We start from the raw sequence: 12605 nt of genomic DNA on the forward strand, positions 1-12605 counted from the left end.
AGACAGGGTTTCACCATGTTGGCCAGGCTGGTCTTGAACTCTGGACCTCTGGTCATCTGCCCACCTCGGCCTCCCAAAGTGCTGATATTACAGGTGTGAGCCACCATGCCCAGCCAACACTGCTTTAAATACAAATTCTTCCTCTTGGGATCATAAGACTTACACGGACCTCTAAGTACCCAACATTTTCTCTTTATAAATATCAATCTTCACAAAGATTATTTCCTTAAGTACATACTCCACTTAGCTCCCTCCTCTCAACAGGCCTGCCACTGAGGGAAAACACCAGCTCTCAGGGCACAGGCCACACTGAAGTTCAGATTCAGTCATCATTTAAAAAAAAAAAAAAAAAAAAAAAAAGCTCAACAGTAGGTTTATCTTACTCAGAGGTTTCCAACACACTTTATTTTGCAGACCACTGGTTTGTAGCTTTTGAGGACCAACATCTGTATCAATTCCTATAAAATGTCCAATCAATTTCAGTTCCGTAGCAGGCTCTTCCATACTGCACACCATGCTTATGGCTGGAGATTCAGTTAACACATGCGTGAAGGCTGCCCTGCCCGCTGGTTCCTGGAGGAGGGCGCGTCCGAGTTCAAGCCTCTTCCAGGAGCTTGATCTTCCCAGGGGTCATTTCCTTTGGCAAGAAGTCAGTTTACATGTGTGGCCTTGGTGCCTGTGAGCAGGAAGCACCAGAAACGTGCAGGATGTGCTGCTTTTTCTCTCATGAAGATGGGCACTTGAGGATCCAATGCCCTTGTGCTTAATGACAGGAATCCCTCCTCATTGCTTAGTAGGTTAAAATATAAGGAAGCCTCCACTTTACGAAACACAGAGAACACCTTTTTAGATTGCCTATTTATTCTAGAACTACAAAATTTAATTCAAGAAAATATAGGTCCCATGAAAGACTTAAAAGTTTTATAAAACTAAAATCTAGTTTTTCCCGATAAATTGTACTTTAGGCAAAACCCTCCCAACGCTTCTAAAATAATACTAAAAGGGGAATCTGATTATACAAGAGCAATTTAAAAAATTAAATATTTATTTGAATAACAAGTTTAAGTTCGAGCTGCAATGTTGGCAATGCAGGTTTTTAACACAGATCACAAAAACCGTGCACAAAAAAGTACTGGCGCAAAGGACAAAATAATGCTAAGAATTAGGCTAAATAGCTGCTGATTTTAACAAAAGGCCTGAAATCACTATACAAAATATAAAATGTATTAAACACTACCATCCACAGAACAGTCTTTATTATTGATTATATTTAAAAATTATTTGCGTAATTATATATTGAATTGTAAATGAGTATTATACATGAACCTCCATTCGGAAGGCAATTCCTTGTAGCACTATAGAACATCTAATTACATTGCAAAAATTATCCTTTTTTGCTATCGATAAAACAGTTAATGGTATACTGTAAATATCAGGAAGGCTACAAAAAAAGAAATAAGATTTCTTTTTTGTCTTCAAAGTGTTTTCCATGCAGTGAAGCACTTGCTGTGTTAAACTGAATGCACTACTGGAGAATGTTCTGGGTCCGAGATGCTCTTGAGAGACAAGACTAGGCTTTTCAAATCAAACACTCAAAGGAATCATGCAACCCTCTTAGGACTGGGATACCATCATGTGCCACTTACCAATGCTGTCTTTCCAGAAAACCATTCAAGACGCTTAAAAAAAAAAATCAGACTTATGATAAATATACATAAAATGAAGACACCAACTGCTATTTGACACGACGACTGGTAATGTCTGTGCTATGTGAGAGCACCTTTAAAAAGAGCCTATGCGGCAAGAGCTAAGTGTCTAAAGATTCAAAATGAATCAACAGTATTGGATAACAATATAATTCTCAACTCAGAAGCTGCCTCAAGATTAGGTGCATCTTCAGTTAATGTAACAGGAAAAAAAGGCAATGGATTTTATTTTATTAATTGTATCCACTTACAAACCGACCTAAGGTCACCCCGATGTGTAGACACAATGAGATTTTTGTTGTTTATAGTCTTTAATTGAAGTGATAAGGGAAATAGATCTATTTAAAAAAAAAAACCAAACAGCTATTTCTGTCTAGATTAAGAGGTGGCCCCGGGTGTGGGATTCACGTTTTGAGTGGCCACTTGTGGTGCAACCTCGATGATCCGGGGTTTGTCTATGATTCTCGCTGTGCGGTTGCCCTTCTCTACAATCCCAATAATCCATGCTTGGTGGCCTTCACCATATTTGGGGGACTTTATCTCTGCACAGAACCGAGCTGCTTGCTCACGTGGTAAACAGATCAGAAGGCCACCTGGCAAAAGAAAACAAGAATGACTGTTAGTGTTGACATGACAGCAGCTTCTCTGCCTCTGCTGCTTCTGCAGAGATCCAACTTCCATCAACAACTTGCTGCCACCTATATGCAAGTAGCTCTTCCCATTCAACTAAGCAGCTTTTTTTTTGAGACAGGGTCTCACTCTGTGGCCCAAGCTGGAGTGCAGTGGTACAATCACAGCTCAATGCAGCCTCAATGTCCTGGCTCCGGTGACCCTCCCACTTCAGCTTTCCCAGTAGCTGGGATTACAAGTGTGCACCACCATACCTGGCCAATTTTTTGTAGAGACAAGGTTTCACTGTGTTGTCCAGGCTGGTCTAAAACTCCTGGACTCAAGAATCCACCTGCCTTGCCCTCCCATAGTGCTGAGATTACAGGAATGAACCACCATTCCCAGCCTAAGAGGCCTATTCTATGCTGTAATTAAGCAATTGCTAGTAAACTCCTAACACACACACATATACACTCCAACTTTCAACTGTGAAAATGACCTATTTGTGAACCACATAACACTGTGTAGGGGTAAGGTGTTTGGGGCTTCAATAACCCATGTGGTAGCTATTTTTTCCAAGCTACACTGAAACAAATATTGACAAACAAAAGGGAACTTTTGATTCTCTACATCGACTCTCTCATTTTACCGAGAATGCTTTTTTGTATTTTTAGAAAATTTAAGACTCATGAAACAGTGTATGCCCCAAAGTATCTAGGTTCCAGTCTTGACTCTGTCATTATATCCAAAAGACAAACAGTATAAAATACATTAAAATAAACCTTTGTTGCTCTTTCCGGTAACTAGGCCAGAAAATTTTTTTCTTTTTTTTTTTGAGACGGCGTCTTGCTCTGTCTCCCAGGCTGAAGTGCAGTGGCACGATCTCGGCTCACTGCAAGCTCCACCTCCTGGGTTCACGCCATTCTCCTGCTTCAGCCTCCCAAGTAGCTGGGACTACAGGTGCCCACCACCACGCCTGGCTAATTTTTTGTATTTTTAGTAGAGACGGGGTTTCACCATGTTAGCCAGGATGGTCTAAGTAGAAATAAGATGATGAGGAAAAACCGTAGTCTACTTCTACAAAATGTAAAACCCTTGTGGCCAGTCACGGTGGCTCACGCGTGTAATCCCAGCACTTTGGGAGGCCGAGGCGGATGGATCATCTGAGATCAGGAGTTAGTTCGAGACCAGCCTGGCCAACATGGTAAAATCCCCTCTCTAAATTAGCTGGGCATGGTGGCACACTCCTGTCATCTCAGCTACTCCGGAGGCTGAGGCAAGAGAATCGCTTGAACCAGGGAGGCAGAGGTTGTAGTAGGCTGAGATCGTGCCATTGCACTCCAGCCTGGGCGACAAGAGCAAAACTCTATCATTAAAAAAAAAAAAAAAAAAAAAGTAAAAACTTCTTATTTCTGAAGAAAGGACACAAATTTAAATGGCTGGTAACATTCATCAATTCATTCAATTTCCATTCAGTGCCCAATTATGTGGCAGACACTGTCCTGGACAGAGCCTGAACCAGCAGGGGAAAAAAACCCTACCCTGTTGGAGCTTACTTCTAGAAAATAGTTTGTTTTTTAAACGGGAGGCTGAAGGTCCTCTATAAAGGCGGTGAGAGGCCTGGCGGAGTCTTGAAGCCCCCTCGCCACTGCACGGGTCGATGTGACCAGGGCTTTGTGTTCTCAGCACTGTGGTCCCTTGCCCCGGCCTACTACGGAATCTCCCAGGGGGCCGGCACAGACGCTGAGGCCCAGGCCTGCCCAAGATGCATCCCACCGTTTTTGGGAGGCTGGGGCTAGGCATGCGTATTTTTCTTTTTTTTTTTTGAGACAGAGTCTCACTCTGTTGCCCAGGCTGGAGTGCAGTGGGGCAATCTCGGCTCACTGCAACCTGTGCCTCCCGGGTTCAAGCGATTCTCCTGCCTCAGCCTCTGGAGTAGCTGGGATTACAGGGCACACACCACCACGTCCCGCTAATTTTGGTATTTTTAGTAGAGACAGGGTTTCACCATGTGGGTCAGGCTGGTCTCGAACTCCTGACCTCAACCTCTCAAAGTGCTGGAATTACAGGTGTGAGCCACCAGGCCTGGCCGGCACGTGTATATTTAAAATCCTAAGGTGATTCCACTCTTTTGTGGGTAGAAAACTAGAGTTCTAGAGGAAAGGAAATAGAAAAAGAGAAATCAAAAAAAAGGGAAAAATAGGGAGACTTAAAAGATGAAATAGTCAAGGTAAAGGGAACAAAGGGGGCAAAAGAAAAATGGCACTTTAGGAGGATGCACCATCTGCCTCTGGCTGGGGCCGCAGGAGCGGGAACGATCAATGGCGAGCCTGTAAGCCTGTGGGTGGTGGCCTTGGCGGCCAGCAGGCCATGGTGGAGTATCTGCCATGATGAAGAGGAGGACGTCCCACAAGTTCCGGACAGATGCGGCCACCAAATTAATGAGGAAACAAAAGGACGTTAAGCTTAGAAAAATGATAAGGGATATAAAAGCTCCCTAGTACTCAAATTACTGGGGCGTATGGTGTCAGACCTGCACTGCTGTCTGACGGCTCTCTCTACCTATGCTTGTTCCATCTTCCATTTATCCTCCATTTATGTTTCCTCTAATACATTATTGTACATCTAAGAAAAAAGAAAAATGGCACTTTAAAGACATAATATCCTATTGCATTCTTTTTTATTCTATATCATTCTTTTCTTTCTTTTTTTTTTTTTTTTGAGGTAGAATCTTGCTCTGTCGCCCAGGCTGGAGTGCAGTGGCGCAATCTCGGCTCACTGCAACCTCTGTCTCCCAGGTTCAAGCGATTCTCCTGGCTCAGCCTCCCAGGCAGCTGGGATTAAAGGCATGTACCACCACGCCCAGCTACTTTTTTTTGTATTTTTAGTGGAGATGGGGTTTCACCATGTTGGCCAGGCTGGTCTTCAACTCCTGACCTCACGTGATGTGCCTGCCTCAGCCTCCTGAGGTGCCAGAATTACAGGCAAGAGCCACCACGCCCGGCCCCTTTTTTTCTCTATCATTCTTAAAACCACGTTAGACAATTTTCAAGGAAAAAAATATCACCTGTTCAAAGTAACCTAGGAGTATGGCAGTTAATTTCAAATGCGAAGCTTTCAGTAAAAACTGAATGCTTACTTATTTCCCCCATCACCATATTCTTGCATCAAAAAGAGCACGGGCCACTCAACTTCAGCAAGGCTGCTGGATCCGCCCAGGATGGCGGGGACCAAACCCACCGGGAGGAAAGGCACCAGCTGCTGTGGAGGCCGAGATCGGCAGCACGGAACTCAAACAGAGTGGGGGCCCACTCGGGGTGGGGCTGCTGCTCTCTCGCTGAGCCTTCTGTTAGCCTCACTATTTGGTCCTCAGACGCGCCCAGCATCCTGTACCTGAAGTCTCCGGGCAGGTCCCGTGCATGAGGCCGAACATGTTTCCGCAGGCCTTGCTCACTGCAGCCATCTTGGCCAGTACCGGGAGGTTGTGAATTACAAACGACACCTCGTTCCTCTGCTGCTTGGCCAGGTTCTGCGCATGGCCCAAAATCCCGAAGCCCGTGATGTCAGTGGCGGCGTGGGCATTGAACGTGTGCATGAGTCCTGCAGCTGGGAGAGAGAGGGGCGACTCTGAGGAAAAACACCTTTCCTTAACTCAAAAATCTTACGTCCGCAATTAATCTGCAACTTCCTCACTTGTCAGGGAGATGACATATCGGAATATTGAAAACGCAATGTTGTAAAATCAACCAAAGACATAGTGAAATTCCAAAAGTTATTTCAGTTTGAGCCACCTGAAAACTATCAGAAGCTTCAATCAATAGTAATTTTCCAGTAAACTAAAAAAACTATGCAGAAAGATTATGATCTCAGGGGAAGGTAAACCTGCCAAGACCATCCTAAAACCAAAGACCAGCACTTTTTTCTTTTTTCTTTTTTTGAGACGGAGTCTTGCTCTGTCGCCCAGGCTGGAATGCAGTGGCGCAATCTCGGCTCACTGCAAGCTCCGCCTCTCGGGTTCACGCCATTCTCCTGCCTCAGCCTCTCCGAGTAGCTGGGACTACAGGCGCCCGCCACCACGACCGGCTAATTTTTTGTATTTTTAGTAGAGACGTGGTTTCACCGTGGTCTCCATCTCCTGACCTCGTGATCTGCCCGCCTCGGCCTCCCAAAGTGCTGGGATTACAAGCGTGAGCCACCGCGCCCGGCCTACTTTTTTCTTTTTTTGAGATGGAGTCTCGCTCTGTCATCCAAGCTGGGGTGCAGCGTACCATCTCGGCTCACTGCAACCTCTGCCTCCAGGGCTCAAGTGATTCTCCTGCCTCAGCCTCCTGAATAGCTGGTACTACAGGTGCGCCCCACCACGCCCAGCTAATTTCTGTATTTTTAGCAGAAACAGGGTTTCACCATATTGGCCAGGCTGGTCTTGAACTCCTGACCTCATGATCCGCCTGCGCTGGCCTCCCAAAGTGCTGGGGTTACAGACGTGAGCCACCACAGCCAGCCAAGACCAGCACTTTTTAAGAAGGCCTTGCTCAATATCAAGGTACTCCCGCTAAAGGTGAATTGTGTGAAAGTTTATTTTTAAATTTCCTTTTTTTTAAAGAGACAGAGTCTTGCTCTATTGCCCCGGCTGCAGTGCAGTGGCATGATCATAACTCACTGCAGCCCCATCCTCTTGGGCTCAGGCAATCGTCCTGCCTTAGCCTCCCAAAGCGCTGGGATTACAAGTGTGAGCCACTGCACCTGACCTATTATTTAATTTTAAAAAAATTTATAAGCTTTATTTTTTGGAGCAGTTTTGGGTTTAGAAACAAATTAAGTAGGAATTAACAGGAAGCTGCCATTACCCTTCGCCCCAGGTTTCGCCTATATTAACATGTCACATTAGTGTAGTGTATTTGATAAGTCAATAGTAATACATGACTATTAACTAAAGTCATAGAGGACACTAGGGTTCACCCTTTGCTGTCAATTCTACATATCCAACATTACAGTATCACAGAGAGAACTTTCATTGCCCTAAAAATCCTCAGTGCTCCACCTGGTCCCCTTCTTCTCCGATAACCTCTGGCCACCACTGATCTTTTCTGCATCTCTACAGTTTTGCAGAATGTCATACAGTTGGAATCCTTCTGTATGGAGCTTTTTCAGACTGGCTTCTTTCACTTAGTAATATGCACTTAAGATTCCTCCACATCTTTTCATGGCTTGATAGCTCATTTCTTTTTACTGCTCAATAATATTCCATACTACAGATACACTACATTTTGTTTATCCATTCATTCACTCACCTACTGAAGAAATGAATGATTGCTTCCAAGTTTTGGCAATTATGAATAATGCTGCTATGAACATTTGTCTGCAGGCTTTTGTGTGAATATAAGTTTTCAACTTTTTTGAGGGAATATCAAGGAGTATAATCGCTGCATCATATAACATATTTAGTTTCATAAGAAACTGCCAAACTGACTTTCAAAGTGGCTGTGCCAGTTTTCAGTCTTACCAGTAATGAATCAGAGTTCCTTCCTGTTTCTCTACATTCTTGCCAGTAGTTGGTATTATCAGCGTTTTTGGTTTTTTTTTGAGACAGGGTCTCGCTTTGTCACCCAGGCTGGAGTGAGGTGGTGCGATTACAGCTTACTGCAGCCACGACCTCCTGGGCTCAAGGGATCCTCCCACCTCAGCTTCCCAAGTAGCTGGGACTAAGGCGCAAGCCACCATGCCCAGCTAATGTTTTGTATTTTTTTGGTAGAGATGGGGTTTCACCATGTTGCCCAGGCTATTCTCAGTGTTTTGGATTTTAGCCATTCTAACAGGTATGTAGTGGCATCTCAATCACTGCTTTAATCTACAGTTCCCTATTGACGTATGACACTGAAGGTTTCCTTTTATGCTTATTTGCCATCTGTGTATCTTCTTTCATGGTGTCTGTCAAGGTCTTTGGGCCATGTTTAAATTGGGTTGCTTTTTTATTATTGAGTTTTAAGAGTTCTTTGTATATTTTGGATACCTGACCTTGAACAGGTATGTGTTCGGCAAAATTTTTCTCCCAGTCTGTGGCTTGTCTTTTCATCCCCTTAACAGTGTTTTTCACGGAGCATAAGTCTTTGATATTAATAAAGCCAAACTTACCAATTTTTTAATAGATAGTGCTTTTGGTGTTATAAAGTCAACACCAAACCCAAAGCCACCTAAATTTTCTCTGATGTTACTTTCTTCCAGTTTTATATTGTTGTGTTTTATTTAGGTCTACGAATCATCGATATGGTCTGGCTCTGTGTCCCCACCCAAAGCTCATCTCGAATTGTAATCCCCACGTCAAGAGCGGGACCTGGTAGGAGGTGACTGAATCATGGAGGCGGTTTCCCTCATGCTGTCCTCGTCAGGGTGAATGAATTCTCATGAGATCTGATGGTTTTGTAAGTGGCAGTTTCCCCTGCTCTTCTCTGTCCTGCTGCCTCATGAAGAATCTAGGTGCCTGTTTCCCCTTCACCATTTGCCACGACTGTAAGTTTCCTGAGGCCTCCCCAGCCATGTGAAACTGTGAGTCAATTAAACCTCCTTCCTTTATAAATTACCCAGTCAGCCAGGCCTGGTGGCTCATGCCTGCAACTCCAGCACTTTGGGAGGCCAAGGTCAGGAGTTCAAGACCAGCCTGACCAACATGGTGAAACCCCGTCTCCACTAAAAACACCAAAATTAGTGGGGTGTGGTGGCGTGCGCCCTGCAATCCCAGCTACTCCAGAGGCTGAGGCAGGAGAATCGCTTGAACCTGGGAGGCACAGGTTGCAGTGACCCGAGATCGCCCCACTGCACTCTAGCCTAGGTGACACAGTGAGACTCCGTCTACAAAAAAAACAATAATAGGCCGGGCACAGTGGCTCATGCCTGCAATCCCAGCACTTTGGGAGGCCGAGACGGGAGGATCATGAGGTCAGGAGATCGAGACCATCCTGGCTAACACGGTGAAACCCTGTGTCTACTAAAAATATAAAAAATTAGCCGGGCGCAGTGGTGGGCGCCTGTAGTCCCAGCTACTCGGGAGGCTGAGGCAGGAGAATGGCGTGAACCCAGAAGGTGGAGCTTGCAGTGAGCTGAGATAGCGCCACTGCACTCCAGCCTGGGCGAAACAGCGAGACTCTGTCTCAAAAAAAAATAAAAATAAAAATAAATAAATAAATAATAATAATAATAAATGAATAAATAAATTACCCAGTCTTGGCTATTTATAGCAGGGTGAAAACACACTAAACATTCATTTTGAGTTAATCTTTATGAAAGGTGTAAGATCTGCATCCAGAATAATTTTTTTCATATGAATGTCCACTTGTTCCAGCACCATTTGGTGAAAAGACTCTTTTCTCCAATGAACTGCCTTTACTCCTTTGTCAAAAATCAGTTGACTAGGACAGGTGCAGTGGCTCACGCCTGTAATCCAAGTACTTTGGGAGGCCGAGACAGGCGGATCACAAGGTCAGGGGTTGAAGACTAGCCTGGCCAACATGGTGAAACCCCATCTCTATTAAAAATACAAAAATTAGCCAGGCATGGTGGCGGGCGCCTATAATCCCAGCTACTTGGGAGGCTGAGGCAGAAGAATCACTTGAAATCGGAAGGCAGAGGTTGCGGTGGGCCAAGATCCTGCCACTGCACTTCAGCCTGGGCAAAAGAGCAAAACTCCATCTCAAAAAAATCAGTTGACTATAATATGGACCTACCTCTGGATTCTCTATTCTGTTCCTCTGATCTATAACTTTTTTTTTTGAGACACGGTCTCACTCTGTCACCCAGACTGAAGTGTAGGGGTATGATCACTACTCACTGCAGTCTCAACATCCTGGGCTCAAGTAATCCTCCCACCTCAGCCTAGCTTAGACTACAGGAATGCACCAGGCACAGCTAGTTTTTTTTTTTTTTTTTTTTTTGAAGAGACGAGATGGGGTCTCACTATGTTGCCTAGGCTGGTCTCAAACTGCTGGACTCAAGTGATCCTCCTGCCTCAGCCTCCCAAAGTGCTGGATTATAGGCGTGAGCCACTGTGCCTGGCTATAACTTTCTTGCAAGTAACAACAAATTACAGAAAATTTTTATTTCCAAATGAATTGTTAAAAAATAGGTAAAAGATAATTGTGGTACATTTCTTTGGTAGAACATTATCTAGCCATTAAAAATTATGTGTACGAGGAGGTGGTGGCTCACGCCTGTAATCCCAGCACTTTGGGAGGCCGAGGAGGGTGGATCATCTGAGGTCAGGAGTTCGAGACCAGCCTGGCCAACATAGTGAAACCCCGTCTCTACCAAAAATACAAAAACCCGCCGGGCATGGTGATGCGTGCCTGTAGTCCCAGCTACTGGGAAGGCTGAGGCAACAGAATTGCTTGAACCTGGTAGGTGGCGGTTGCAGTGAGCCAAGATCACACCAATGCACTCCAGCCTGGGCGACAGAGTTAGATTCTGTCTCCAAAAAAAAAAAAAAGTTTACTAGGATATGTAATATGGGAAACATTAGTCATGTCAAAACAACAAAAGCAGGCACTCCAAATACATAAACTTAAACTAACCATTATGTAGTGAAAACTTATACTAACCACTACTTTAAAACAACAATAGTAAACCACCAGCCAAACATGAAAAAAGTCCTGGAGGAATACATAAAAATGCTAGCCAGAGCTGTTCTGGGTGGAGGGATTATGGACAACTTTTTTCTCTACTATTTTCCATTTTCTAAAAACTTTTCTATAATAAGCATGTAATTCTTTTATAGTAGAAAATATGTATAAAATAAATGGGAAGAGAAGACATATTAAAAAACGCTTTTTAAACATGGCGTGCCACTGTAAACTGTGGTGAACACTTTGGAAGACAGTTTGGCACTATCTATAAAAGCTGAGCAAGTACTGATCTCTTACACGTGCATCAGAGGGCTGGGCTGAGGAAGCCCATAGCAGTCGACCCAGTGTGAAACAGGAGAGCAGAGAAGCCAGCGGAAAAATCAACACAGCAGTCAAAAGGAATCTACTACAGCTACATATAACAAGGAGACTCTCAGGAACGATGGTGGATAAAACAAGTAAAAAAAAAATGTAAAACTAATTTACTGCTTAAGAACACAAGGGCTGTGCAATAAAAATATTCTAAAATGCAAGAAAATAAACACAAAATTCAGTGGTTACCCCTAAGCAGGAATGCAGGGGATGGGTGGAAGAGGGGGCACCTCTAGGCTTTCAAGGTTATGTTCTGGAAATAGCTCCAGTATATTAAACTTTCTAAATTTCCATTCTGAATGGTTTGCTTCCAAATCTTACACAGGTAACCCACACAAATGCTTTCTAGAAATAGTTCCTCTGCTATGTCAGAGGTTAGGACTTCCTTCTTAACTATAAAGCACGGTAAGTTGGGGACCATCTGCAGTGATCTATGGAACGCCAACCTGGTACCAGGGGAAGATGGTCTGCAGTCACTGGCCAAAAATCTGGCCACATACCCTGAGACTGTATGTGGCCAGCAAAACCTAAGATATTTACTGTCTTGGACCCCTGGGACTGAAGCGCCCTTCCCGCCTGTCATACCTGTCCTGTTGAGCCTCGCCATGTTCATCATCGCCTCCTGGTAGGCCAGCTCTACATCTTCTTGGGTGACCACTAGTTTAATCTTATTCCATTTCTCAGGCTAATAATAGGAACGTAGGTGAGGGAGAGAAAGAGAGGAAAATGTGATTAATCTTCACTTCTAGCAACTGAAAAAAAAAAAACAGCAACTTTTTCTTATTTAACTTTTAAGGACTTTAATTCAGACAACTGAATTTTCCAACTCTGGTTTTTCTGTGGATAGTATTTTAGGTGTCCATTAGACCTGTCAGCATGGCGTCTTTTCTGTTCTCATCTCACATTTCTGTAATCAAATGCTATGATTTATTGGGTATATGTAGCCTAGCGGGACACACGGCGGCACTGCTGTACACGAAGTGTAGTGTCCTGCTAGTGGAAAAGGGTTCCCCCAGCCCTGACACTCCCTGCCTCGCCTGCTTCCAGCTCCCTGCTAGCTCAGGCCTGGGAGGTGGGGCTGGAAGGCACCTCTGTGCAACATCCCCACAATGGCCTTCCGCTCTGCTCCCCATCACAGGGGGAGGAGGGAAAAACTGCTAAAGAAAGTGGCAGCCTTAGAGAATTTCTCTACCCTGCTACATCAAGCTAAGATATACCAGGTTGATGAAAGACGTGCAATTATTGATTATTCTCTTTCAACTGTTTCTCAGGACTGGTAGTTTCAGATGATAGTTGTAGAAATTAA

The 12605-nt window shown here is 44.3% G+C and overlaps 1 protein-coding gene across 3 annotated transcripts in view; it reads right to left on the minus strand.

Moving 5' to 3' along the window:
* Positions 1–373: 373 nt before the first annotated feature.
* Positions 374–12605, minus strand: part of SEPHS1 (selenophosphate synthetase 1) — a 31476-nt gene continuing 19244 nt past the window's right edge. For 2 of the 3 annotated variants that reach the window (XM_030819281.1, XM_030819282.1), the window contains exons 7-9: positions 11885–11984; positions 5709–5921; positions 374–2299 (exon numbers count right to left, since the gene is read on the minus strand). In XM_030819281.1, coding sequence (XP_030675141.1) covers positions 2085–2299; positions 5709–5921; positions 11885–11984 — 528 coding nt within the window. In that variant the 3' untranslated portion in view covers positions 374–2084. The remainder of the gene's footprint in view (positions 2300–5708; positions 5922–11884; positions 11985–12605) is intronic. The other variant, XM_003257652.4, reaches the window with a different exon arrangement.

The sequence above is a fragment of the Nomascus leucogenys genome, chromosome 9 (genome assembly GCF_006542625.1).
Source record: "Nomascus leucogenys isolate Asia chromosome 9, Asia_NLE_v1, whole genome shotgun sequence".
Classification (NCBI taxonomy): Eukaryota; Metazoa; Chordata; class Mammalia; order Primates; family Hylobatidae; genus Nomascus; species Nomascus leucogenys.